Genomic DNA, 27,734 nt, shown 5'->3' with positions numbered 1-27,734 from the left:
TGGGAGCTCAAACAGGAGATTAGTTCGTTATTGGACACATTTCTGAACATTTAACTTTTATTGTGGACATCCTGACACACAAGAACAAGCTGAATGTGAAGCTACAAGAGAAAAAACAGTTTGTGCATGAAATGCAAGCAAACCTTCCGCCTTCAAAACCAAGCTGGTTTTATTTTAAAGTCATTTGCTCATTTCCCCACACTGGTTGCGTTAAAAGAGGCCCCCGCATGTGAAAAAATGCAGGAATTCATTGGCTGTCCTGCATGAGCAATTCTGCCGTCAGTTTTGTGATTTTGGAAAACTTGACAGCTGGGTGTCATGTCCTTTCTCACAAGACCCGGAAACGGTTCCACAGGAGTTGCAGTTGGAACTGATTGATCTCCAATGTGACAAGTTCAACTCCCTGAAAGTCTCGGAGTTTTAGGCTTCATTTAGTGCAGCCAAATTTCCAAACATCCAGTAGATGGCGCAGAGGATTCTGGTGTTATTTGGCTCTACAGTAAACAGACCTTTAGTCTGATGAAAACCAAGAAAGCATCCCATAAATCCCAGATGAGTGATGAGTATGTTCATACTTTAGTCCTTTTTTTCTGTTTATGTTTCATATGTACTGTTAACGGATGCAGTTTTTTATATGTATCGTATCTTGTGCTGACCTGGCCCGTCTGTCAAATTTTTAGTCAATGTGGCCCCCGGGCCGAAAAGTTTGCCCAACCCTGGACTAGATAAATAATAAATAAATAAGTAGTCAACATAGATAGTCAACATTGAATAAGTGGTCACTTTTTTTTTAACCTGTGTGAGTTAGCATGTTAGTTAGCCTCGCAGTTCTGGGCTCGTGGGTTCGAGCCCAGGTCGGTCCTCCTGTGTGCAGTTTGCATGTTCTCCCTGGGCTTGCGTGGGTTTTCTCCAGGTACTCCAGTTTCCTCCCACATGGCCAAAACATACATGCTAGGCTAGCTGGGTAAACAGTCTAAATTGCCCCTAGCTACGAGTGATTGGTTGTTTGTCGTCTTAAACCCTGCGATTGGCTAACCACCGATTCAGTGTCCTCCGCCTGGTGCCTGTTGTGTGCTAGGATAGGCTCCAGCACCCCCAGTTTAGAAAATGAATGAATATAAGGACATCGGGCGGTTAAACATATTCCAGAAACAAAGCAATTTTTCATTTATTTCTATTTCCTACATTGTTTTTTTATTATAAATACACCTTTCTGTGTTTTTAAAATGCATTTTTCAATAAAAAAATAACAGCAAAAATATAAATATTCATTTTTTTTATTAGAATTTTTTTACTAGCAAAAAAACCCGAAATATTCTCTCTATAGCTAACCATTAAAAAAATCTTTCGCAGGCCGCACAAAGCGATGTAACGGGCCGAAACTGGCCCCCTTGCTCCGCCATTTTGGCTCAGTGACGCATTATCTAGCCACCACCATCATCGTCATCATCTTCTCAATCTGGGAGGGACCAAGCAGCCGACCAGCCCCCCTAAAAAGAGAGTCAAAACTTCAACTCTTCTCCTTTTTAGCCCTTCATTTCATCCATTTCCATACTCCTAAAAAGGTAAGCCCTATTTTAAAACGAAAATGGAACAGTCCGGTTCACTTCCCCGCGAAAGTTTCCCGCTTTTGTGTCGTTAAGGACAGTTTTTTTTTTTCTTCCTGGCAACTTTTTTTCCCAAACGGCGTCCACTTTATTAACAAACGCGTCGACTAATTCACGAAGATAACACTTTAATAAATTAAATAAGGCTCCTAACTCGGTTACTTTCATGGCCGTTTACCCCCGAACAAAGCTGCCATTGTCGTCCCGGAGCTTGCTTGCTTGTTGGCTAACGGTGCGAGGTAAGGCTGAATTTAGCTCGAACGGGAGGACAACTTTAACCTTTTTTAAAAGGACTTAAACCACATTTGGGTTCTTTTTGAACCCGGGAGCGGACTTGGACCAGGTTTTTGGGGGATACCAAGGAGTTTGGGGGACTTTCCGTGAGATTTCGCCCGGTTAGGGAACTCGTAATTTTTGTGTCAACACGTTTGGGGAAATGACTCATGTTCTTCCTCGGAGAAGCAGCTGCTGTTCGCTTTAATTACGCGAGAAAAGTTTTTTTTTTAAATGTATTTGTTTGATTAATTGTGTATTTTTTTTAACTTTTTAGAAGCGGAACGTGTTCAAGTATGAGTCTCGAAGGGGGAATGAAATGCGTCAAGTTCTTGCTCTTCTTCTTCAACTTCATCTTCTGGGTGAGTCCATTTTTGTTTTACTTAGGGAGAATGTATTTATTTTTGTTGTTGTTCAAATTGATGGTTGCCAGTTAAATGAATTCGACGTCTTTTGCCGTCAATGGCACGGAAATTGTTCATTGGCGTCAATTCAAAAAAAACAAATTCACAATAACAATTAAAAAAAAGGTTATAACCTTCAACAAGAGCCACAAATGAAGTCTTATGGACATTTTCAGTAAATTATCATTAAAAAACACAGCATGATTGTCCACTACTCACAAAACGTTTGGGATCTTGCATTAAAATTTTAGGACAAACCAAAATGAATTTTACCAATGAACATTAAGACATGAACGCCAATATGTGATTTAATAATATTGACTTTTTAATTTATATTATGCCCTTTTTAATATTATTTTTTATAAAATTATGACAGTAAAACAGTCATGATTTATGAACCCCACCCTTTGGAATGAAAAAAAAAAACAATACAAAAATTTGAGGATTTTTTTTTACCTCTAATTTGATTAAAATTATCAAACATTAAAGCCACAGAAGAGCTTAATAATTCATATTTAGTGGTAGCTGTCAAATCCATTTCAACTGGGAATGTTGGCATGGAATCATCTTGTTTTACTTCTAACTGATGACGATTTACGTCCAATCCCGTTTGACTTGCATTGATCGCTGCCAGCCCTCCTAGTCAAAATAGATTGGACATACATTGTTGTCAATGGCAGCCAATAAGTTCATACTTCAAAATAAATAAATATAATTTAAAAACAATTTTTTTAGCCAATTTTGTGAAAATGATGTGATTATTTATTACATATATATTTTTTCCTGGATTTAATTTTATTGTTATAGATGTTACTGTATTGTAAAAAAAAAAACTTAAATCATAAAATGAATCATATAAATTGCTATTATAACTAAATTTAAAATTTAATGATGACATCCCACTAAGTAAAAAAATAAATAAACACCTATTTAGTAAAATAAGCTGTTCATATTTTCCTTCTAATTCAAATATTTAATAGCATTATTAATTTCTCATAGATTTTTATTATTATTTTATTTCATGACTGCTGTTTTTAAAAAAAAAACACCTATTTTTTAAATCAAAATCTTATGACCAGGAAGCATTTCTGTTATAAACAAAAATAACTTAAACCCAATTAATGACTCCTCCCCCAAAAATATAATATAAAATAAAACATTAGTGGCATAAACTACACTGTAAGTACATTTGGAATTGTGTGTGTGTGTGTGTGTGTGTGTGTGTTTGTGTGTGTTAAGCACGTTACCCAAGCGTAAAAAATGGAATGCAAGTCTTATGACCAGATTTCCCAGAGTGGAATGCGTCATGTGACTTTTCATTCTCTTTAAGTTCAAGCGTCGTCTCGTATGAAAGAGGAAGGAAGACGCCAATGACATTGCGGTTTTTACACTTTATTCTACTTCTTTACACTATGTCAACACTTTGTCAAGAATTGAAATACAGTCGTACCTCTATTTACAAAATTAATCGGTTCCAAGACTAACTTAAACATTTTGTAAGTAGAAGTGTACTTTATATTTAAATTCTCTCATTGGTTGCATGGTCCTCACACAACGACCAACTAAACCCTTTAAAATGGGTTAGTGTCGCAAATTTGTATGAAAGATGTGAGAAAACCCACAAAAATGAGAGAAAATTATAAGAAAATAATTTATTAATGTCTTAAAAACTCAATTTTTTTTAATAAAGATCTTGTTAGTTGAAAAAGTAGAGTAATATTGTAACTTGAGAGGGGAAAAAATTCAAAATTTTTGCAGGTTTTTTGCGGGGCCGAAAGCTAATAATAAAAAACGCTTTATTTTGAAAAGCTTTGAGTCTTGTAGATGATACATATATTTTTGGTGTTAATTTTTTTTAGAGCAAAGTGTCATTTTGTGTTCCCCTCAGTAAATCCTGTCTAAATTTAAATTAATATTTTAGATGGTATATTTGTTTATTTGCCTTTGAAAAAGATCGGAAGATATGCATATTTTTAATTGAAGGAAATCTAATATTTCATTTTTTTCAGTTATTTTAAAATAAATCAAACTTTCCTTTACTCCAATTAAATCTTTATTTTTTTGTTGACTTTATAGTCAAGGAAAGCAAAAATAAACCAAATAATTCATTTTATAATCATTTTAATACTCAAATTTTAATAATCACATTTTTAATAATCAAATTGTTGTTGTTTTTTTCATTTAAAAAGTTCAGTCACTAGATTTTAAGAAATATATTTTATTTTTATTCACATTAAAAATTAAAAATGGGAAATATTTAGTTAGATTTTTATTTTTTATTTTTAAAATGCTATTTTGATGTAAAAACAATGGAATTTTTTTTTTACTGGATCAATTTTTTATTTCAAAATAAAAAACAATCCATTTAAATTATAGCACAAATGAAGTCCACACACTCCCGATTTACTTTGGCGGGCCGCACAAAATAATGCATTGGGCCCGACCCCGGCCCCCGACCCGCTACTTTGACACCAGTGCCGCCCATCGAAGAAACGCCTCATCCTTGTTGAATTCCGGCTGCGTGTTTGAGTCCTTTTGTTGACTCCTTTACGTTTCCCCCACTGCACCCTTTGGCTTCCCTATTTGACTCCCACTCAAATATTTACATTGCTCATCTCGACAAAAGCCACCGAATGCACGTGATGATGTCACAAGCCCCAGAAAAGATGACGCCTGTCATATTTTTATTACGCCGCCACGCCTTAAATTCCCGCAATTTCAAAATACTCGAGTTTATCGCATGTCGTATTTACTCGCGTATAAGCCGCACCCTCAAAATGGTCAAATTTTACAATTATCGCGTATAAGTGCAATTGCCTTATAATGGTTGAATTTGACGATTTCTCGCGTATAAGCCCGACCCTTAAATTTGCCTTAAAATTGTTCAATTTTACAATTTCTCACGTAAAAGCCACACCCTTAAAATTGCCTAAAATGGGCGATTTTTACAATTTCTCACGTATAAGCCGCACCCTTAAATCTGCGTTAAAATGGTTGAATTTTACAATTTCTTGCATATAAGCCGCACCCTTAAAATTGCCTTAAAACGGTTGAATTTGATAATTTCTCGTGTATAAGAAGCCCCCTTAAAATTTCTTTAAAACAGTTGAATTTGATAATTTCTCGTGTATAGGGCGCCTCCTTATTCCCAATTGCCTTAAAACAGTTGAATTTGATAATTCTCGCGTATAAGCCGCACCCTTAAAATTGCCTTAAAACAGTTGAATTTGATAATTTCTCGCATATAAGCCACACCCCTAAAATTCTCTTAAAATTGTCAAATTTTACAATTTCTCGCGTATAAGCCACACCCTTAAAATTGCCTTAAAACAGTTGAATTTGATAATTTCTCGCGTATAAGCCACATCCCTAAAATTCTCTTAAAATTGTCAAATTATACAATTTCTCGCGTATAAGCCACACCCTTAAAATTGCCTTAAAACAGTTGAATTTGATAATTTCTCGTGTATAGGCCTTCCCCCTGATTCCCAATTGCCTTAAAACAGTTGAATTTGATAATTCCTCGTGTATAAGGCGCACCCCTAAAATTCTCTTAAAATGGTCGAATTTTACAATTTCTCACGTATAAGCCACACCCTTAAAATTGCCTTTAAACAGTTGAATTTGAATATTTTTCGTGTATAGGCCGCCCCCTGATTCCCAATTTTCACCTCTAAATTCACGGTTTTAATAGGGAGTGCAAATATTTTACTTTACTAATTTCTGAGATACTGTATTAATCAAAAACACATTATTAGGCTCAATATCATAAGGAATTAATTCATCCAGTAATGGTTATTTTCTTACTGCAAAACTGAAAATAACCAACAAATAGTAAATATCACTTTGCCGACATCTACTGGTAAAAAAGAGTATAGCAAGTCTTGTGCGCATATAAGCCGTACCCTTGATTCAGTCATTTTTTTAAAGTTACAAATATGGCGAGAAAATATGGTATTAGTAATGAACTTATTTGAATTCTCTCGCAAGAGTGACCGCAGAATATTGCAACTTCCTTCCATTTTTTGCGTCCTGTTGCTGACTCATCACGTCAAAGTGATGTGTGATAAGCAAAAAAATACTGTTTTTATGTGGACCAAACCCTCACAAAACAATGTCATCGGCGTCCCGTCGTTTATGAATGGACGCCCTGTGATGGGAATTGTGTGTGTATGCAGTTAAAAAAACAAGTAAACAAAGGAGCCGTTAAGATAAATAAATAACATATTTTTTTTGCACTAGCTAAAGAAAAGGGGGAACAATATAAATTGCATGGAAATATGGGTTGTACAACATTTTATGTTAAAAATAATAGGAAAATGCAGTGAAAATAAGCACTTGTTTATGTAACATTAACATTTTGGGGATAATTATAGCTAACAAAAATACAGTTAACTAGATATCGCCGGTCAGTGATAAAAAAATATGACATAAATGGCAGGGTCACCCAAAATATGAAAAAAAGTGTGACTTATAGTCCGGAAACACGGTAAAATACTAAATGAGTGAAAAAGGGGGAAATAAAATAATATAATATATATAATAATAAAAATAAAACTTGTTAAATTAATTCTAATTAACCTAAAATGATAATATATTACCTGTTGATTTTACATAAAAAATGACAAATGTACTGTATAACTTATTTCTGAAACCCCAATTGGCACTAAAGCAAACATGTTTAATGTTTGATCAACATATAATATCATTTTTTCTCAGTTATTACTTAAAACCAGCTTTAATGCAAACCTTCTTAAATAAACAAAAATAAATAAACATCTTCGCAAAATGGGTTTTTGTAATTTTATAAAATGTGAAAATCCACATTTATTTCTGGGGATTTTTTTCTTTTTAATAATTTTTTTGTTATTTCATAAAAATCTGAAAATCCACATTTATTTCTGGGGATTTTTTTATTTTTATTTTTTTGTAATTTCATAAAATGTAAAAATCCACTTATTTCTGAGGATTTTTTTCTTTTTAATTATTTTTTTTGTTTTTTCATAAAAATGTGAAAATCCACATTTATTTCTGGGCAACTTTTTCTTTTTAATTATTTTTTTTTTGTAATTTCATAAAAAAAATCTGAAAATCCACATTTATTTCTGGGGATTTTTTTCTTTTTTATTTTATTTTGTAATTTCCTAAAAATGTGAATTTGATATAATCTTGGAAACAGCGCCCTTGTGCGTCCAGGCCTAGTTACTACATGTCAGTCCACGACTGCTGCCATCTAGTGGACGGAGATGGAAGTGCAGCCACCTGTAGTTTATTTCCGCTAAAGTTCGATTTAGATGGATTTAGAAGCGGAACGAGAATGGTTGCAACGTCATATTGCGTCATCCATTTTTATTTATTTAAATTGACTTTGTTTGTGTACTTTGCAGTTATGCGGCCTGGCGCTGATCGTGGTGGGGGTGCTGGCGCAGGTGTCCTTACACCAAACCATTAAGATGAAGGACCTGTCGGCCTCGGGGGCGCCCATCGTCATCATCGGCGTGGGCGTGCTCATTTTCTTCATCTCCTTCTTCGGCTGCTGCGGCGCCTGGAAGGAGAACTACTGCATGGTCACCATGGTAACGGGCACACTCGGTCACCATGGTAACAGTCTTGGGTTTTTAATGGTGCTTTTTCTGTCTCCCCCCCGCTTAGTTTTCCATCCTTCTTTCGCTGGTGATCCTCGTGCAGATCGCGGCGGCCATCGCCGGTTACGTCTTTAGGAACAAAGTGAGTTCACAAAATTGATTTTTTTTATGCGATATTAATCCAGATTAGGTGGAAAATGCCAATGTCAATACTGTCACATTATTGACATATTTTAATTTTTCTTGGCTCCCGATCAGGCGATGCTCATAATAATGAAAAAAAAAATCAATTGAAAAAAAATCAATTAAAAAAAATCTTTAATTGTTAAATAATATTAAATAAAATTTTGCAGCGATATATTTTTTTCGGACTAATTATACATATTCCAATACATTGCTGTGTGGTATCGTCTAATGCCGATACTGTACCGATACATTTATAAAAACAATAATACTAAATCTTCCATTGATTGGCTGGTGCCATGTTTTTGATATTTTTTAAATTTAAAATGTCTGTATGTAATACACAGTCCTTTTTTTACAGTTCATACTCGCAGGTGGCGAGTTTCTAACACCTTATGTGACTAATAAAGTTGAATTGGATATTATATGTATCTACAAAATTTTAATATTGTCTATTTGCCACCAAAAAGTCGTTTGGAAAAAAAATAATAATATTGTTGCCATTGTTGAGGCTAAAAACATAGTATACATGGGGCGTTTTGTGTTTTACATTATGTCCCTGAACGCACCGCGGGACTTTTTTTTTTTTTTTTAAAGCTTGCAGGTGACGAGTTTCCAACACCTTACGTGACTAAAGTTGATTTGTATTTTATATGTATTTACAATATTGTCTATTTACCACCAAAAAGTAGTTTGGAAAACAAAAAATAACATACTGTTGCAATTGTTGAGGCTAAAAACAGTATACATGTGGGGTTTTGTGTTTTACGTGATGTCCCTGAACGCACCGAGTGACTGATTGAAGAGGCTTGCAGGCGGCTTGTTTCCAACACTTTTGGACTAGTAAATTTGTTTTGTATTTTATATGTATTTACAAAATTTAATATTGTCTATTTGCCACCAAAAAGTCGTTTTGGAAAACAAAAAAATATTACTATCGCAATTGTTGAGGCTAAAAACATGGAATACGTGAGGTATTACGTGATGTCCCTGAACGCATCGTTTGACTAATTGAAGTTGCAGGTGGCCAGTTTCCAAGAGCGGAAAAACTTTTGTTTTCATTTCGTTTTGTTGAACTCGATTACACTTTACAGTCGCCATCTTTGTCCTCCGTGTTGAAAGAAGTTAGCCTTGTCCTAAACACGCTAAATTATATGTTTATCTCATTTTTATTTTGCCGTATCATCCAAAATACGGGCAAAGCATACGAGTTGACCAGTATTGAAACATGGACGCCATGTTTTCTCTCCAGGTGTCCGCCATGGTCCAAGACAGCCTGGCGGACATGATTTCCCTCTACAGTAACAGCTCGGCTGAATTCAAAAGCGGCGTGGACGCGCTTCAGGAGCAGGTGAGCGTTCCCGTTGGGACTCGCCGGATGGACGGACGACACCCCCGCGCGCCCTCTCACGCTCCCTTTTGGCTTTTTACAGTTGAAATGCTGCGGAGTCAACGGCTCCTCCGACTGGCGCGACTTCAGCCCCGACGGGAATTCCGTGCCCGACTCGTGCTGTCTGAACGTGTCGCTCAACTGCGGCGTAGGGACCATGGCCGACGCCGCCAAAGTGAACCAGAGGGTAAGGCGCCGAAATCGAACCATTCGTCAATTACCGTATTTTCTCGCATATACGCCGTATTTATTGACCGGGAAAAAAAATGATGACCGAATCCCGTGACCAATCCTAAAAACACAGAATAAATGATTAAAAAATGACAATTATTGATTAAAAGAACTGGATTAAAATCCCTTAATATTCAGTTTTTTTTATAGATTTAAAACAATGTTTATTTGAGCTTTTTAAAAATATTTTTAGATTTTACAAAATGATTTTTGAACTAAAAACACACAAAAAAAAAAGATTAAAAATGACTATTGATTTAAAAAACTGGATTAAAATCCCTTAATATTCAGTTTTTTATAGATCTAAAACAATGTTTATTTGAGCTTGTTATAATTTTTTTTTAGATTTGACCAAATGATTTTTGAACTAAAAACACAGAAAAAATGGATTAAAAAATGACAATTATTGATTTAAAAGGGGGAAAATCAGGAAATTTAATATACATCTATACTCTTCATTTTAATTTGATCCTAAAACAGAAAGTCGGCACTCATTTACTTTCTCGGGCCGCACAAAATGATGTGGCGGGCCAGATTTGGCCCCCGGGCCACTACTTTGACACCTATGATTTAGACCAAACATGGCCGCGCGACAATTGAAAAATCTGAGTAGGGTCACCCCTATTATAACTATTTTTTTTTTCTTAAGTGGTAGCGAGAGTGGCTTCCAGTGTGGATTTTCACATTTTTATGAACTTTAAAAAATATATTTATTTTTAAAAAATAATTAACAGAAAATATCGCAAAGAAGTGAAGTTGCCATAATTGAGGGAAGACTAACAGCTTTTGTGATGGGAATATTTGTCCAATATGTCGTTTTGAGCCTCTTGATAGGAAATACTCTCTTGTTTAATTAATTTTAATGTAATTCTTAATCTTTTCAAGGGTTGTGGTGCTGTACTGGAGCAGCTCCTGAAGAAAAACATCCTGTGGGTCATCGTCGCTGCTCTCGTCCTCGCTTTTGTCGAGGTAAGTGTGATTTTAAAAATTGGAACAAAAAGCAACAAATCCTCTTCCCTAAAACGTAGAGCTAGGCAATATGTCAACAATTTTAATCACAATTTAAAAAAAAGATGGGTCCATATCGATAATTATCATGATAACGATCACGTCGTTTTTGTTTCAAATTTGAAACTTCAAAATTCTATGAATAAGTAAATTAATGCAATAAACAGCGCCCCTGTTCTGTGTGGTGGTCAGGTGATGTGATTGCAGTTTAAAACGATCACATTTTTACCGAAAGCTATAATTGTTGGCAAAATTTTCACAATAATTATCGTTTTATCGAGATGAGAGATTTTAGATGAGAAATTTTAGATTGGATTAGAGATTTTTGATTAGCGATTAGCAGAGATAGATTAGATGATATATTTGATATTAGATTTGAAATTTTAGATTAGATATTTTAGATTTGAGATTAGAGATTTTAGATTTGAAATTTTATATTAGATTAGAGATTAGATTAAATATTTGAGATTAGATTTGAAATTTTAGATTAGATTAGAGATTAGATTAGATACTTTATTTTAGATTTGAGATTTTAGATGAGAGATTTTAGATTTAAAATTTTATATAAAATTAGATTTTAGATTTGAAATTTTAGATTAAATATTTGAGATTAGATTTGAAATTTTAGATTATATATTTTAGATTAGAGATTTTAGATTTGAAATTTTATATTAGATTAGAGATTGGATTTTAGATTTTAGATTAGAGATTAGATTCGATATTTTAGATTAGAATAGAGATTTTAGATTTTAAATGATAGGTTTTAGATTTGAAATTTTATATTCGATTAGGGATAAGATTAAATATTTGAGATTATATGTTAAATTTTAGATTAGAAATTAGATTTGATATTTCAGATTAGATATTTGAGATTAGAGATTTTAGATTTGATTTCAGATTGGATTAGATATTTTAGATTAGAGATTTTGGATTAGATTTGAGATTAGTGATTAGTCGAGATTTTAGATTATAGATTAGATGAAATATTTGATATTAGATTAAATTTTAAATTAGATTTTAAATTTCAGATTAGAGATTAGATTTTAAATTTTAGATTAGAGATTAGATTAAATTTTATTCATCCGCGCTCTGGAAATTTAACGCCAAACATAAAAGGTGACGGTGGCGTCCTTACTTGACTAACGCTCGGCAACCACAAAGCGCCATGGCTAGGCAACCCGCCCGCCAACGCCATCCAAACACGAACTCTCGACACGCGGCGACCATGGACTGACTCCACTTTGTCCCGCCCCTTCTGGTAGATCCTGGGCGTGGTCTTCGCCTGCTGTTTGATGCGGGGAATCCGCAGCGGCTACGAGGTCATGTGAGACGTCCGGCAGCCGGCCGGCCCTCGCTCATTCGCTTCCCGTTATTTCCCCGCGCACGGAATCACCGCCATCCCCATCTTCTTTCTACACAACACTGTCCACTTTGAGGTCACAAAGGTCGAGGGGCGGGAATACCGTATTCTCCGGACTACGGGTCGCTTTGGAATAGAATCAAATGCTCAAAACAAATGGGTAAATCCCACCAGACTGTAAATTTATTTAGAAGAGCCCTTCAAACGAAACGCAGCGCTACGGCTAATGCTAACATAGTGTACTTTTAGCTTAGCGTGCTACTACCTCGAAGCACTCCAACTCTTTAAAAGCCACATTTTTTTAAACTTTCATAACATACAAAAATCATTTTACTCACGGTTTTGCCTTACAGTCAACTCACTAATGCTACCGTTAGCTTAGTTTAGCTACTCTCGCTACACATTAGCTCTCACAACCAATTTTCCAGTGACAAAGTTGACCAACTCGTGCCAAAATTTTCACTTCACGTCACATATTTTTGCTCCGGAGACAATTTCATGCTTTTTTTCTGAAACTTAAAATTTATGTAACATTTTTAAAAAATCTGGGACTTGTAGTCCGGGAATTACGGTAATTTTGCTTGTCACATTTGGAATTTTTTGATTGTTTTTACAGCTTGTTGGTTTGCAGTTTGTTTTTATTAAAGAACATTTACATCCTAAAATGGCTAAAAAAAATGCATGACGTCACAAAAATAGGCATTTTAAATCAATTTATTAGACTTTGCAAAAAGGCACCAATATTTATTAATTTTTTCTTCCTTTTTGTAAACATTTGTAAAGTGCGAACAAAAAAATACCTTTTAACCACAACCATGCAAATCATTTTTTTTCTATAGTTCGCTTTGAATTGAAAACATTTAGATATGTTTTAAATTGAAATGACTCAATTGTGCTGTGATTTCCTGAACATGAAGTACAAATGCAAGGAGTGCATTAACGGAGGTCGGTACATAGGGGGCGGTGTTTGACAAGCTAAACTCGCTTAGAAAGATGTAAACTTTTATTTTACGCGTGTTTCAAATAGCATGTGAAAATAATTTTAGCCTTTTTTCACATTTGCAACAACATTTAGCATTTTTTGTAGAAACTGCTTGTTCTAAATTGTACATTTTTATGTTAAATCTTAACCGTGAATATAAATCCGAAATGACTCAGCAAAAATATTTAGCTAGTTTGCGTGTTCAAACGTCATTTGACCGGAAGTAATAAAATAAAAGCCGGTGGAAACTCAGTTCAGGAGGTTACAGTGGGAAAAAAGTAACAAATGAGCTCCTCTGGCTTTTATTTTATCACTTCCGGGCCCCGGGCGTTTGAATGTGCCTTTTAGCTAAATGTTTAGTGGAGACATTTAGCGTTAAGATTTAGCATTTAGAAATAAATACCGAAGTTTCCAAGTATTAATATTAATTTGACTAACATTTTCACAGCATTTTTGAAACACAGGGTGGCGCCAAAGAAGAGAAAATGTCGCCGTCTTTTTAAACAACGGCGTCCCGTCGAAACACGGAAAAAAGTAAACAAAAAAAAAGTACACCGGATGTTTGAGGACATGCCGATATAAATATTAACGTAAACGGAATGCGTCCAAGTTAAAATTTTCCAGCAAAATATGTAAACTGCAGTCAGTCGGTAAGTTAATTCGGTGAAGTTTTTACTTTGAGCTGTTTGGGATGAAATGTAATTTTGAAGCAGTTTTCCCAGTGGAGCAGAAAGGTCAAAGGTCATAGGGCGGAGGTCACTGGCGACCGGTGGCGTTCGTGGAGTCGGCCGATAGGAAGACCAGGCAATGCAAGAGGAGTGACGCGTCCGAGTCTGCGGGGACAAAAATAAAGATTTTATGGCAAGGTGAGTGACATTTTCAGTCTCTAAATTGGGATGTGGTTTTGGTTTATTTGGAGGTTTTTATGCACGGGGGGGCGGAGTCGACTGTTTAAATGAAAACTAAAATATTCTGTTTTAGTTTAGATTTGTGAAATTGATTTTTTTGAATTTTTGGGGGGTATTAGAAAATGTATTAAATTATTTTAATAGAGGGAAATATTTGAAAAGCATATTTTATATTTAATTTATACTAAAAGGTCAAAGTGGAAAACTAAAATTCAATTTTTGGGTTTTTTTTCTAATGAATGTTTAATCAAAAATAATCTGTTGTGTATTAAAAAATATTTATTGAAATAGAGGGATACACTTACCGTATTTTCTATCCAATATTCAACATTATTTTAGATTTTTCAAATAGATTTTGACAAACACTTTTTGGCGTGTTAAAAAGTACAATTATTTAAATAATTGGAAAGACATGAAATATTTGAAAAACATTTTACGTTTACCGTATTTTCTCGCATAAATGTTCTATATAATAGTAAAATGCTTATTAAAAAGTACAATTATTTAAATAAATGGAAAAATATTTTATATGTAATTTACACTAAAAGGTAAAAGTGGAAAACTGCAAAATATATTTTTTTTCAAATGCATTTTCTGACTTAAAAACTGAAATTTTATTAATTTCTCCATTGGAAAAATTCTTTTTTAAATAAGGAAAAGCAGTGAATGTTTAAAATATGTTACATTTTAATTTAAATTAACAAGTAAAAGTGGAAAACAGAAAAATTCAATTTTTTTCAGATTTTTCAAAGGAATGTTTTGACTAAAAAATAATCTGTTGTGTATTAAAAAGTATTTATTGAAAGAGGGACAGTAAATATTTGAACAACTTTTACCGTATTTTCTCGCATATAATATTCATTATTTTAGATTATTCAAATTGATTTTTTGAGTAAAACATGTTTTTTTGGCGAGTTAAAAAAAGCACAATTATTTAAATAAATGGAAATATTTGAAAAAAATATTTCAAATGTAATTTCCACTAAAAAGGTAAAAATGGAAAACTGAAAATATATATTTTTTAGATTTTTTAAATTGATTTTCCGACTTCAAACTGAAATTTTATTAATTTCTCCATTGATATTTTTTTCTTATTTAAATAAGGAAAAGCAGTGAATATTTGAAAATATATTTTACATTTTAATTTAAAGTAAAAGTGGAAAACAGAAAAAATACATTGATTTTTTTAAACAAAAACCTACAAATTAAATTTAAAAAAAATCATTTAAAAAATAAAATAAAATAAAACTAAAAGGTAAAATATCCCCTATGCATTCAATGGGACGTTATCATGACTTCCACTAGGACACCCGCGTTTTTTAAGATACCTCCAAGCGAAGACGACACCCGCAACCACCGGTCCAACCACTCCCGGCACCGGTCGACGCCCAGTCGGTCCGAATCCAATCCCCTCAGGTAGCAAGCCTAAAAAAAAAATAAAAAAAATAAAAGTCTGGCAACCCTGAACCGTCTGGCAACCCCGACGCTCGCACCTGTCTTAATTCTGATTCGCTAAGCTGGCCCGGGCCCAGTTTTCCCAGGGCTCGGTCCAGCGCCAACAATTCCGAGGCGTGACTGGTCAGCCGGCGACCCATCAGGAAGCCGGGGAGGCGTGGCGTCAAAAAGAGCAGGGGGCTTAGGTTCCTCTTAAAATAACATTTTCAAAAATTCATAATTAATTCAAAATTATTAATAATAATCACACGCAAACTTTTTGACTCACCATTTGATTGACGCTCAGCTGGCTCATGCTCAGAGGAGCACCCGAAAACAAACCACGCACCGCCAGGATTTCCCATACTTGGGGGGTGCTTCCTTTTTGCACCTGCAAACAAACGGGTTCCAACAAAAAATGAATTACAGTAATCCCTCGATTATTGCGACTTCACTTATCGCGAATTCACTATTTTGCCATTTTCCCCCCTGCTATTATTTAAATATTATTATTTTTTAAGTTTCTAAAAATGTGAAATCTGCACTTTTGCTACTAGGACTCAGTAATGAATGGAAAAAAAAATCTGGTTATAATATGGGTGATCATACAGTAATCCCTCGAATATCGCAGCTTCACTACATTGCGGATTTATTTTTGGGGATTTTTTTCTTTTTACTTAATATTTTTTGTAATTTTATAAAATGTGAAAATCCACATTTATTTCTGGGGAAATGTTTCTTTTCAATTATTTTTGGGGTAAATACATAAAAATGTGAAAATCCACTTTATTTTGGGGGATTTTTTCTTTTTAATTATTTTTTGTAAATACATAAAAATGTGAAAATCCACTTTATTTTGGGGGATTTTTTTGTAAATACATAAAAATGTTAAAATCCACTTATTTCTGGGGAATTTTTTCTTTTGGATTTTTTTTTTTTTTAATTTCATAAAAATGTGAAAATCCATTTATTTCTGGGGATTCTTTTCTTTTTAATTATTTTTTTGTAATTTAAAAAAAGGAAAAATGCACATTTATTTCTGAAGATTTTTTTAATTTATTTTTTGTAATTTCATAAAATGTGAAAATACACATTGATTTTTGGGGATTTTTTTTCCTTTTAATTTTTTTTTTGTAATTTCATAAAAATGTGAAAATCCACATTGATTTCTGGGGATTTTTTTCTTTTTAATATTTTTTGGGGGTAATAGTCTACGGCACCCCCAGGCTTATGTGTTTTTTTTCTGGGTACTCCAGGTCCCTCCCACATCCCCAAAATCATGCATGCTAGGCTAAGTGTATGCTAAATTGTTCCTAATTACGAGCGATTGGTCATTTGTCTCCTTGTGCCCCACAATTGGCTGGTCCAGGATAGGCTCCGGCACCCCCCCCCGCGAGCCAGTTTGGAAAATGAGCGAAGCAATAATGAGGTTGCGGTCAATTTAAGATCGTAACCACGTGGAGTTTTAGGACCCGCGGCGTAAAAAAAAAAATGGAAGTCGGGTACCTGAGTGCAAAGGTCGTCGAGGCGGGAGCGGAGGTCGCCATCGGGGACGGCGCCGCTCGCCCGCCGCAGTTCTCGGATCACGGCCGGGTGTCGTCCGAGCCTCAGCGAATGGTACAGCTGGCGAAACTCCACCTGCTGCTTCGGCGTCCAAAAATGAGGGGTCAACACCTGGCGGGGGAAAAAGTACCTGGCCGCAAGGGGGCGGGGCTTCAGTTTTTTTTTTAACGACGTAGGCGTGTGGGAGGCGGCTGGCGACTCACATCAGAAGGAAAACCAGGTAGTTGGCGAAGGGGGGAATGGACAGCAAGACCAGCGGGACGCCTTTCAGCACGTCTCGGCGAAACTGACAAACGCGGGAAATTGTTAGATTTATGAAGTGTAAAATTCCATTTTGTGTCCCCCAAAAATTGGAATAAATATGAATAAAGTCATTTGTGGGAATTAACTCCAGCAGTGATGCGCAAGAAGAAATGTCAGCTAAAAGAAACTGAAAAACAAGTGTTTAGCTGTCTGTTCTGCACGAAAAATGTATTCCACGTGGTTTTGGGTCCTTCCGCCTTACTACACATTTTGTTAGTAATGAGCTCATCCTCAAATCCTATTGACGCCCCTGGTATGTCATACCTTGAGATACGAGCTTAATGCGTTGCAGGACTGAGCTCGTATCTCAAATTATTTCCTCCACCCATAGAATAACTAAAAAAAATGCCGCTCGTTTTTTAAAAAAATATATTTTTTTATAAAGTCACCTGACGAAGTTTCTCCATTTCTCGGTAGGACAAATCACGGTGGGCGATTCCATCTCTGGACATCTTCCTTTTAATATTTCCCACGTCTTTGGCATCTCGGAAAAGAAGCTTGAATCCTACAGTGGCCCAGAAAAGAAAACAACCGGAAGTAGGTAAAAAAAAACTACAACCGGAAGTAGGCCAAGTTTTCCGCCTGAATGAAACTCTTTTACCTTCAACGAAGGTGTGGTAGAGCAAATAATAGCGTGGAAAACGCTTTTTGAGGAAGTTTTCATATTTGCCGTTGACCCACCGAAGACTGGACGTCACGTAGCGACCAATCCCTCGACGGACCTCGGACGACGAGTAACATCTCCGCATTAAAAATAAAAATAAAAATTAATAATAATTTAAAAAAAACACAAGAGACGACGGTTATAATTCATGCGTAGTAAGAAAAAAAATAAACATTTTGATTTTAATGAAGCCGGTTGAAATGCTGTCATGAAGCCGGAAAAGCAAACGTCAACGCTTGAAGGACAGACGAGTCGTTCGCGATAGGTCGCCGACAAACCTGGACTGTTGACAAAAGCACGGGGAGGAAATTCCGGTGGTTATTCGGTGACTTTGGAGTCGTAGCAGACGAAGCAAAGACAAATTGTTGGAAAGCCTCGAACAGGACAGCGCCATGTTTGAAGGAGCGGGCAAGTGAGGTTGCCAGATCAGAAATCAAGCCTAATCTGTCATATCGTAGAACGCGCCCCCCTGTAATTGCAAACAAAACAAGCAAGGTAAACTTCCGCCCTCTCAGTAAAAATTATTGTACGTTTTATGTCGTCAATATTAGGTCATAATATAAAAATATATATATTACACGAAATATATACACAGGCCACACTTATTTGAATATGTAGTACTTTTTTTTCAATTTATCTCAATTGTTTTAAATGTATTAAATATTTTTAAGTGTTCTTATTTTGAAAAAAATATTTCCTTTCATTTGCAATATTTTTTACCATTTCGAATGGCTTTTTATTTGTTCTTTTATATTTTCTTGTATTTTACTTTCCCTTCACTTGTTTAAAAACGTATTTTCCTTCGCAAAATACGTTTTTGCAGCGATTTTTTGACAATTACATGTTAAAAGGGGGATTTTTTAAAATGTCGCAATGGTTTGAAACTTTTCTAAGAACTACATCTCCCATAATGCTTATCGGCAATGATGCCGCTACTATGTAGCATCGTCATCAATTCACTGTTGATTCTTTTGCTAGTTAAAATATCAAAACATACATTTGTATAAAAGTTGCACCAAAAAATCATATCCCTATAAGATAAACATTTTTAGTTAAGGTTATAATTTGTTTTGTTTTTTTAATGGGCGGGATTTACAGTCTTTTTGGACTGCTGAATGTCTTTCCTATCTGGCAACCCTGATCACGTCGTGTTTTTACTTCCATAGAATCGAAGCAAAAAAAAAGACACCACAACACACAGCTTCAAGACAGCCGAGCAGGTATAAAAAACCCACAAATCTATCAAAAAATATGCTTCTGCATCTCTACAAACTTCCATTTAACTCTTTAACGTTTGTATTGTTCGAGTTATTTCATGAAATATTAACCGAACGCACGGCTAGCCTACGTTAGCTTGCTAGCCGCCGCTAGCTATCAACAAGCTGTTGCTCGGCGTGTGATTTAAAACATTTAGGGACACTTTAGTGATTCACAGTTGTTAAAGTAAGTTGTCTTATGCTCGTCGGGTGTCGTTTTGTTTATTTAGAAAGTCGAAAGGTTGACAAATGAGTCATTTTTGTATGAAATGAAGGCAGGCCCGAGTCCGATAACGAAGCGTCCGGAAGTAGACGAATTAGTTTAACCACGTCTACGTAACAAGGAGACGTCAATCATTCCGTCTGTCGTAAAACTGGACGCTATAAATGGAACTTTCTTGCCCAAACCGTAACAAGGAGACGTCAATCATTCCGGCTGTCGTAAAACCGGACGCGATTGTTGCAACGTTCTTGCACAAACACGTCATCCGGACGAGGGAATTAAAGGCTGGAGTTTTAGGCTTATATTTATTTATGGTTTTTATTAGCTAAGGTAATGGCGAAGGAGTTGAAATTTGGATTGGTTAGTCTTGAAGAATGATTGGCATTTACGGGTTTTTTATAATGGAATATTCCTATCGTGGATTGTTATCTATTGTTGTTATCATCTTTGTTATACCAATATCTGCCTTCTTGGTATCGTATGATTTTGCTAAAATATTTACACGTGTCTTATAGGACGACTTTATAATAAATTAGCATATGTTTTGTCAATGACTGACGTCCAATTCATTTCGCTTTAATGAGGCTAAAAATCAAACTCGACAGTTTATTTTCTTTGTAATATTAAATGGAGGCTAGTTAGCTAACATTTATTTTATCTTGCAAAACAACATTCACATTTTTTTTTAATTTTCCTGTAACGGAAAGATTTAGTTTGAAATCAAGACCAATTTTTGAATTTTTTTTTTTTAAGCTATTTAAACCTAGATGTATATATTCATTAAAAAACTTGTTACAGGTTTGCATCAATTTTAAATGAACTAAAAACAAATTAATTGGTTTCAACCCTCTGAAAAAACACCAAAAACAGGATATTGAGTTTGATCTTTTTTTAAAATTTGTTCTAATTCGTCATTTATTAAAAAGTAACAAATAACTAGTGGTTTAATACTACTAAAATGTGTTTAATATTATTTAAATTAGACAGATTTCATGGCGACTTTTTTGCACGGCAACGTGCTCGTAACATAACATAAACAAATTTAAATAAACTTGGATTACGGTGCAGACATGCAATTAATTTTGCTTTAATGAGGCTAGAAAATATATATTTTTGCGATATCAAATGGAGGCTAATTAGCAAACATTTATTTTTCATTGCAAAACAATATTCCTGATTTTTTTTTAAATGGACCACAACGGAAAAAATCCTACCAATTTAATTTAAAATCAAGGCAAATTAGCAAACATTTATTTTACATTGCAAAACAACATTCCCAATTTTTTTTAATTTTTTTTAATGGACCACATCAGAAAAAATCCTACCAATTTAATTTAAAATCAACACCCATTTTTTGGAATTAAAAAAAAACTTTTAATTATTTAAACCTAGATGTAACTTGCATCAATTTTAAAGCTAACTAATAACTTCATTTTTTTCAGATCCAGCTAGTGGTGGCACAATGAACGTGTTTGATCGCAACATCAACTTCGACGCCCTCTTCAAGTTCTCGCAAATGTACGACGGGCGACGGGGAACCACAAACAAAATGGTCTTTCTCTAAAAACTTTATTTCCCCGCATAGATCGCATTCCACCCAGCTGCATTTGAAGAATGTCTACTCCAGCTTGGCGGTCTGCATGTTGGTGGCGGCGGGCGGCGCCTACACGCACGTGGTGCTTCGCCTCTTTCAGGTAAGGCCAGTCTACTCGTTGACCACCAGGAGGAAAGTCTCTTGGAACTACAGTGGTACCTCGAGATACGAGCTTAATTCGTTCCGGAACTGAGCTCGTATGTCGATTTTCTCGTAACTCAAATGAACGTTTCCCATAGAAATGAACTTAAAACAAATTAATTGGTTGCAACCCTCTGAAAAAAACACCAAAAACAGGATATTGGATTGGAAAACATGTTTTATTTCTTCTAATTTGCCATCTATTAACAAAGTAACACATAACTAGTGGTTTAATAGTACTCAAATGTGTTTAATAGTACTACAATTAGACGGATTTCCGACTTTTTGCACGGCAACACACTCGTAACATAACAAACAAATTGAAATGAACTTGGGTGACGATGCAGACACTTAAAAATAAGTTGAATCTAACCTTACACTAAACTTAATTCTAATTTTGTTTGACATTTTGATACCTTTCTTGGCTCTATTGGCCCCGCCTCCACCCTGACTTTCAGATGCAACCTATTAAGGCTTGTTTGCTTTTGTCTTCCCTTCAAAAATATTCCCAAAATGATGCACGGCAAATGTCCTCACAATAGGATAACATACGACCACTTGCCAACAGGAAGTAGTATATACTCCTCTCGTATTAGCAAACAAGCTCCGCCATTCACACTGACTAACGGGAAGAAAAAAAAACTGGAAAAATGCAAGGCGGTGCTCGTAGAGACATTACACCAGGGAGTTGTGACAGGAAAGACCGTGGCCATGATGTTTTTATGAGTAGCCAATCGCGTCCGCTGTCTGTGCGTATATCAAAATTTGTCTCGTATCTCAAGATAAATATTTGCCCGAAATTTTACACATATCAAATTTCTCGTATGTCGGGCCACTCGTATGCCGAGGTACCACTGTACGACATGATCGACAGAAATAGCACTCGTTACTGACACTGCGCCTTTAAATGCGATGCGCCATATAGTCGTGAAAATACTGTGCAAAATGGAAACATTGCGATTTATTTTTTAAAGAGTTTATTGGTCGTTTTTTGGTGGATTGTGGAACCAATTTACTCCGCCATCTTGTCAGGGAGGCGTGCTCTTCGCGCTGGCGTCACTGGGAATGATGGTATGGCTGGCCATGACGCCGCACAACCCGGACACGGAGAAGAAGAGGCTGGCTATCCTGGCGGGATTCGCCTTCTTCAACGGTCGCCGAGCGGACGCCGACAGGCACCATCGCCTCACAGAAAGGCTTATATCTCCCCCCACTTGTCCCCTCTAGGTGTCGGCCTCGGACCCACGTTGGACTTTGTCCTCGCCGTTAACCCCAGGTACGCTAACGACATTTTTTTTACGATTACGTATCCCAATCGTTCCTCAATTTCTTGACATTTTTTGACCTTTTGTGCCGTTTTTCTTCCGGTTCCACGTTCCCCCCCCCCGTAGCATCATCGTGACGGCCTTCCTGGGAACTTCTCTGATTTTCATCTGCTTCACGCTCAGCGCCCTCTACGCCAAACGTCGGAGCTACCTCTTCCTGGGAGGTAAGTGTTTTTTCTCCAAAGCGAAGTCCACGCCGCATTTCCTTCTTCTATTTTTATGCTAGTATAGCAGTTAACAAGATGTAAAATGAGATATTTTTACCATTATATTAGGCGTACTTGAGTTGAGGTCTGCTGCTCGGCCAAAAGTATGAATATTACATATATATATATATATTTATTTATTTTTTAATATATAATATATTCTTTTTAATATACGTGGTACCTCGACATACGAGCAATTTGAGATACGAGTAAAATTTTGAGCAGATATTTATTTATTGAGTTGGATTGATTTGGGAGGATATACTGCCCTCTAGTGGCAATAATGAGCATTACAAGTCCAACATTTTTGTTTGTAGTCATTTTTGTTGGTAATTTAGTTTTTAAATATATTTGGCTTTTTGTAGAATAACAAAATAGTGATTTCAGGCAGCGAGACATTAAAAAAAACAAATTTTAGGTTGACGATGATTTTTTTTTTCTCACCTTGACATTTTCTGTAATTATTTCTGGATCGTCACAGATTGACTCCACAAAAAAACCCTGCATACAATTAAAAATATATATTATATATATTTACAAATATATATAAAAAATATGTTATATTCATACTTTTGGCCGAGCCGCTGACCTCAACTCAAGTACGTCTAATATAATGTTAAAAATATCTCATTTTACATCTTGTTAACTGCTATACAGTGGTACCTTGACATACGAGCAATTTGAGATACGAGTCAAATTTCGGGCAAATATTTATCTTGAGATACCAGACAAATTTTGAGATATGAGCATAGAGCGGACGAGATTGGCTGCTCATAACAACAAAATGGTCACTGTCTTTCTGGTCGCAACTCCCTCGTGTAATATCTCTACGAGTACTGGGCGGAGCCTTGCATTTTATCAGTGTGTTTTTTTCCCGTTAGTCAGTGCAAATGGCGGAGCTTGTTCGCTAATACGAGAGGAGTATGTACTACTTCTCAAGTGGTTGTGCGTTATTCTATTGTGAGGACATTTGTGTGCATCATTTTGGGAATATTTTGAAGGGAAGACAAAAGCAAAGGACCCTCGATTGGTTGCATCTGAAAGTCAGGGTGGAGGCGGGGCCAATAGAGCCAAGAAAGGCTCATGTCAAACAAAATTAGAATTAAGTTTAGTTTAAGGTTAGATTAAATAGATTTTTGAGTGTGTCTGCATCGTCATCCAAGTTCATTTCAATTTGTTTATGTTATGTTACGAGCACGTTGCCGTGCAAAAACTCTCTCCGTCTAATTTTAGTACTATTGAACACATTTCAGTACAATTAAACCACTAGTTATTTGTTACTTTGTTAATAGATGGTGAATTAGAAGAAATTAAACATTTTTTCCAATCCAATATCCTGTTTTGGGTGGTTTTTCAGAGGGTTGGAACCAATTAATCAGTTTTTAGTTCATTTCTATGGGAAACGTTCATTTGAGTTACGAGTGATTTGACATACGAGCTCATTCCCGGAACGAATTAAGCTTGTATCTCGAGGTACCACTGTTTGTCCTTTGGGGGCCGCCATTTTGACAACTTTGACATATAAAAAACAAATCCACCCTTCACTAACAGTGTTGATTTAATTGTTTTATCAAATCAGTTTATAGGTCTTGAAAATAAATCGTGATGCATTTTATTTTAATTTTTTTACTATATTTTTGCCTTCCAGTCCAGCTCATTTACCGCCATTTTTTTTGCGTACAGGCACCCTGATGTCCGGCCTGTCCGTCTTCTTCCTGCTGTCACTCGTCAACGTCTTCTTGGGCTCTGTCGTGGTCTTCAAGGTAGGTTTGCGCTCGTAGCCAATGAAAGCAAAGCCCCGCCCACTCCCGCTCACCTTTTTCTTCTCTTCTCAGCTCCACCTGTACCTGGGCCTGCTCATTATGTGCGGCTTCGTCCTGTTCGACACGCAGCTCATCATCGAGAAGGCCGAGAACGGCGACAAGGACTACGTCTGGTGAGGACGACATTTTTTTAACCCTTTCGTTGCGTACGAATGAGCTACAAAGTGTTCAAACTCGACGACTATGAGATATTGCTTCCTCTATTGGTCGCCAACACGCCACGTTCAGACAGCGGAAATGAGAAAAGCCGTCAGGTGTCAAAGTGGCGGCCCGGGGGCCAAATCTGGCCCGCCGCATCATTTTGTGCGGCCCGGGAAAGTAAATCATGAGTGCCGACTTTCTGTTTTAGGATCAAATTGAAATGAAAAGTATAGATGTATATTACATTTCCTGATTTTCCCCCTTTTTAAATCATAATTTAGTTAAAAAATCATTTTGTAAAATCTAAAAATATATACAGAAAAGCTAAAATAAAATTGTTTTAGATCTATAAAAAACGGAATATTCAGGGATTTTAATCCATAATTGTAATTTTTTTTAATCAATTTTTTTCTGTGTTTTTAGTTGAAAAATTAATTTGTATAATCTAAAAATATATATATAAAAAAGCTGAAATAAACATTGTTTTAGATCTATAAAAAAATGGAATATTCAGGGATTTTAATCCAGTTCTTTTAATCCATAATTGTAATTTTTTTAACCCATTTTTTTGTGTTTTTCATTCAAAAATCATTTTGTCAAATCTAAAAATATATTTAAACAAAGCTAAAATAAACAATGTTTTAGATCTCTAAAAAACGGAATATTCAGGAATTTTACTCCAGTTATTTTAATCAATAATTGTCATTTTTAATCAATTTTTTCTGTGTTTTTAGTTCAAAAATCATTTTGTAAAATCTAAAAATATATATAAAAAAAAGCTAAAATAAACATTGTTTAGATCTATAAAAAACGGAATATTCAGGGCTTTTAATCCAGTTCTTTTAATCAATAATTGTCATTTTTTAATCCATTTTTTCTGTGTTTTTAGTTCAAAAATCATTTTGTCAAATCTAAAAATATATTAAAAAAAAAAAGCTCAAATAAACATTGTTTTAGATCTATAAAAAAACGGAATATTCAGGGCTTTTAATCCAGTTCTTATAATCCATTTATATAAAAAAAAAACTAAATATTATATCTAAAATGGTCCGGCCCAATCTGACACCCTTGCTTTACCCTGTAGCTAGCTCCCAGCTAAAAGCTAACGGCAACATTTAACCCCGTTTTCTCGCCTGCAGGCACTGCGTGGACTTGTTCCTGGACTTCATCACCATTTTCAGGAAGTTGATGGTCATCCTGGCCCTCAACGATAAGGTACGTCATTTTTTTTTTAACTCCAACGGCGTCCACTTACGAATAAATTGTCGTTTCAGGACAAGAAAAAGGAAAAGAAGTAAACGTTGACCGCGCTTGGTCGCCATTGGCGCACTTTTCATTTCCCTTAGTTTTCCTTTTTTTCCTCGTTGTGATTGCTAACGATTTTTTTTAATAGTTTTTGGATCATCTGTCCACTTAAACTAATGCTAGTGAGTTAGCTCCCGCTAAATTTGGCGTCGCGACATTTTTTTGAGTGGGTTATCTTCGCAAATGTGAAGTGAGGCGTTTCCAAATCTTCTTTTTTGATTCTTTTCCATCCCAAAAACGTGTTTGCCAAAACAATTCATCTCGTTTTTTGTCAAGAATCACTTTTGTTCACGTAACGCTTTTTAAACGCTAAAGCGAAATGCGCTTGCTTAAAAAAAAAATAGCATTTTTGGGTTTTTTTTCTCTGAAGAAATCCACTAACCTTGCTTAGCTCATGGGTTGCCAGGTTGGGGTGGTTTCCCGCTTTAAGTAATATGTATAATATCCATAAGATAATGACAAAAAACTGGCACTTTTGGATTAAAGACAAAGTTAAATTTGTTTGTCTATACTTTGATGCAAGGCCCCAAAATTTGAAAACTACATAAATAATTAATAACTTTTCTTTTTAACAAATTTAGAACAAACAAAAATTAAAATTTCAAGTATAAATTTGTGATTTCAATATTTTTTGCGCGTTGATTGAATTGTTAACAGCAGCATCATTTTCCCTGTAATTTAAGATGGCACTTTGGCGCCCCTTAGCGAGCAAAACTGTGAACTGCATGCATTTTTTTTTTTTTTTTTTTTTGGTAAGTATAAATCGGCAAAATTTGAAAGATGGCGTCTTTTTTTGCGGCTTGTAGTTTGTTTCGAATCCCTTTTTTGGGGGCGTTGACATCTCTTTCGCCCGTTTTTTTTTGACAAAAAGCGGGCGAGCTCGCCCACTTCTCGCTCCAAAAGCCCAAGCGTAAATGAAAAGTTTTTAATAGAAAGTTGAAAAGGGGGCGTGTCGGAAGGCCGAGAAATGTTCACAGCCGGATTACAAAAAAAAAGTTTCAATAAATAAATCAAAGTATGAATTGAAGCCATTTCTCTTGGTTCTTATTGCTGGTATATATTATCTTTCAACGCAGGGGGGCGACAGAACAAACCTTTTGTACATTTCAAAATGCGAGCGCTTTAGGAAAACGGCCAACGACATTCTTTTGCTAGTTTCCACGCGCTGGGACGTTCGTCGTCTCTTGTGTGGTTTTTTTCCGGGTGGGGGGGGGTCAACCCTGGCTGCCGCACGACGATAGGCTGTCGTAGAGCGAATCGCTGAGCGACTCGGGGGTCTCCGGGACCGTCGGGCGACCCGGCGATAGCGCTTCCTCCGGGCGTTCCCTGAGCAGCTCCAGGCCGGCGTCGCGCCCCAGTTCGGGGGGGCCCTTGGCCACCCTGCGGCCCATCCCCGACGGGGGCGGGGCCGGCGAGCCGGGGGGGTCCGCCGGGTGGCTCGACGAGGCCCCGCCGCTAACGCCGCCGCCTTTCACGCTCTGCGGGGTGAAAACGTCAACGTAAGTTGAACATTTTAATTTGAGGTCTATTAGTTGTAGAGTTAGGGTCACTTCCTGTTGGTTTTGGGTAACTTTCCAACTCACTCTTACTTTATTTTGGGTCATTTTTTGCTCATTTTGGGTAACTACGGGCATCTCTTTGATTTTGGGTCACTTCCTGTTCATCTGGGTACCTTTCGGATCACTCCTTTTTGATTTTGGGACATTTCTGCATCACTTCCTGTTCATTTTGGGTAACTTCCAGTGTCTCTTTGATTTTGGGACATTTCTGCATCACTTCCTGTTGATTTTGGGTCACTTCCTGTTCATTCTGGTTAACTTCCAGC

The 27,734-nt window shown here is 35.9% G+C and overlaps 4 protein-coding genes across 7 annotated transcripts in view; 2 read left to right on the top strand and 2 right to left on the bottom strand.

The window, feature by feature from the left end:
- Window positions 1–1,599: 1,599 nt before the first annotated feature.
- cd63 (CD63 molecule) lies at window positions 1,600–12,706 on the top strand. The gene is made up of 8 exons (XM_077616368.1): window positions 1,600–1,846; window positions 2,158–2,242; window positions 7,672–7,860; window positions 7,937–8,011; window positions 9,305–9,403; window positions 9,486–9,629; window positions 10,559–10,642; window positions 11,944–12,706. Exons 2-8 carry the CDS (start codon window positions 2,177–2,179, stop codon window positions 12,007–12,009), a joined length of 723 nt encoding a protein of 240 aa, XP_077472494.1. The 5' UTR covers window positions 1,600–1,846; window positions 2,158–2,176; the 3' UTR covers window positions 12,010–12,706.
- Window positions 12,707–15,202: 2,496 nt separating this feature from the next.
- On the bottom strand, window positions 15,203–18,373 carry letmd1 (LETM1 domain containing 1). Its single transcript, XM_077594248.1, has 8 exons — window positions 18,174–18,373; window positions 17,833–17,972; window positions 17,621–17,736; window positions 17,132–17,214; window positions 16,872–17,058; window positions 15,655–15,756; window positions 15,425–15,577; window positions 15,203–15,356 (listed from the first exon to the last, which is right to left on the bottom strand). Exons 1-8 carry the CDS (start codon window positions 18,287–18,289, stop codon window positions 15,207–15,209), a joined length of 1,047 nt encoding a protein of 348 aa, XP_077450374.1. The 5' UTR covers window positions 18,290–18,373; the 3' UTR covers window positions 15,203–15,206.
- A 603-nt stretch (window positions 18,374–18,976) lies between these two features.
- On the top strand, window positions 18,977–26,936 carry tmbim6 (transmembrane BAX inhibitor motif containing 6). The gene is made up of 10 exons (XM_077616267.1): window positions 18,977–19,115; window positions 20,817–20,892; window positions 20,960–21,068; window positions 22,142–22,262; window positions 22,337–22,385; window positions 22,501–22,598; window positions 24,324–24,403; window positions 24,476–24,576; window positions 25,744–25,819; window positions 25,879–26,936. Exons 2-10 carry the CDS (start codon window positions 20,837–20,839, stop codon window positions 25,900–25,902), a joined length of 714 nt encoding a protein of 237 aa, XP_077472393.1. The 5' UTR covers window positions 18,977–19,115; window positions 20,817–20,836; the 3' UTR covers window positions 25,903–26,936.
- Window positions 26,821–27,734, bottom strand: part of nckap5l (NCK-associated protein 5-like) — a 32,809-nt gene continuing 31,895 nt past the window's right edge. For all 4 annotated transcript variants that reach the window (XM_077616235.1, XM_077616257.1, XM_077616243.1 and 1 more), the window contains one exon: window positions 26,821–27,387. In XM_077616235.1, coding sequence (XP_077472361.1) covers window positions 27,124–27,387 — 264 coding nt within the window. In that variant the 3' untranslated portion in view covers window positions 26,821–27,123. The remainder of the gene's footprint in view (window positions 27,388–27,734) is intronic.

The sequence above is a fragment of the Stigmatopora argus genome, chromosome 1, assembly GCF_051989625.1.
Source record: "Stigmatopora argus isolate UIUO_Sarg chromosome 1, RoL_Sarg_1.0, whole genome shotgun sequence".
NCBI classification, from domain to species: Eukaryota; Metazoa; Chordata; class Actinopteri; order Syngnathiformes; family Syngnathidae; genus Stigmatopora; species Stigmatopora argus.
Note: the sequence above shows the minus strand (reverse complement) of the source record. Positions and strands in the feature narration are given on the sequence as shown.

Coding starts and splice junctions, on each gene's coding strand:
- letmd1 (XM_077594248.1), bottom strand. CDS start 18,289: ATGGCGCTGTCCTGTTCGAGGCTTTCCAACAATTTGTCTTTGCTTCGT. Junction 15,757..16,871: donor TCGACGACCTTTGCACTCAG/GTACCCGACTTC, acceptor GTTTGTTTGCAG/GTGCAAAAAGGAAGCACCCC. Junction 15,357..15,424: donor GCGAATCAGAATTAAGACAG/GTGCGAGCGTCG, acceptor TTTTTTTTTTAG/GCTTGCTACCTGAGGGGATT.
- cd63 (XM_077616368.1), top strand. CDS start 2,177: ATGAGTCTCGAAGGGGGAATGAAATGCGTCAAGTTCTTGCTCTTCTTC. Junction 2,243..7,671: donor TCTTCAACTTCATCTTCTGG/GTGAGTCCATTT, acceptor TGTACTTTGCAG/TTATGCGGCCTGGCGCTGAT. Junction 9,630..10,558: donor CCGCCAAAGTGAACCAGAGG/GTAAGGCGCCGA, acceptor AATCTTTTCAAG/GGTTGTGGTGCTGTACTGGA.
- tmbim6 (XM_077616267.1), top strand. CDS start 20,837: ATGAACGTGTTTGATCGCAACATCAACTTCGACGCCCTCTTCAAGTTC. Junction 20,893..20,959: donor CTCTTCAAGTTCTCGCAAAT/GTACGACGGGCG, acceptor TTCCCCGCATAG/ATCGCATTCCACCCAGCTGC. Junction 24,404..24,475: donor GCTCTGTCGTGGTCTTCAAG/GTAGGTTTGCGC, acceptor TTCTCTTCTCAG/CTCCACCTGTACCTGGGCCT.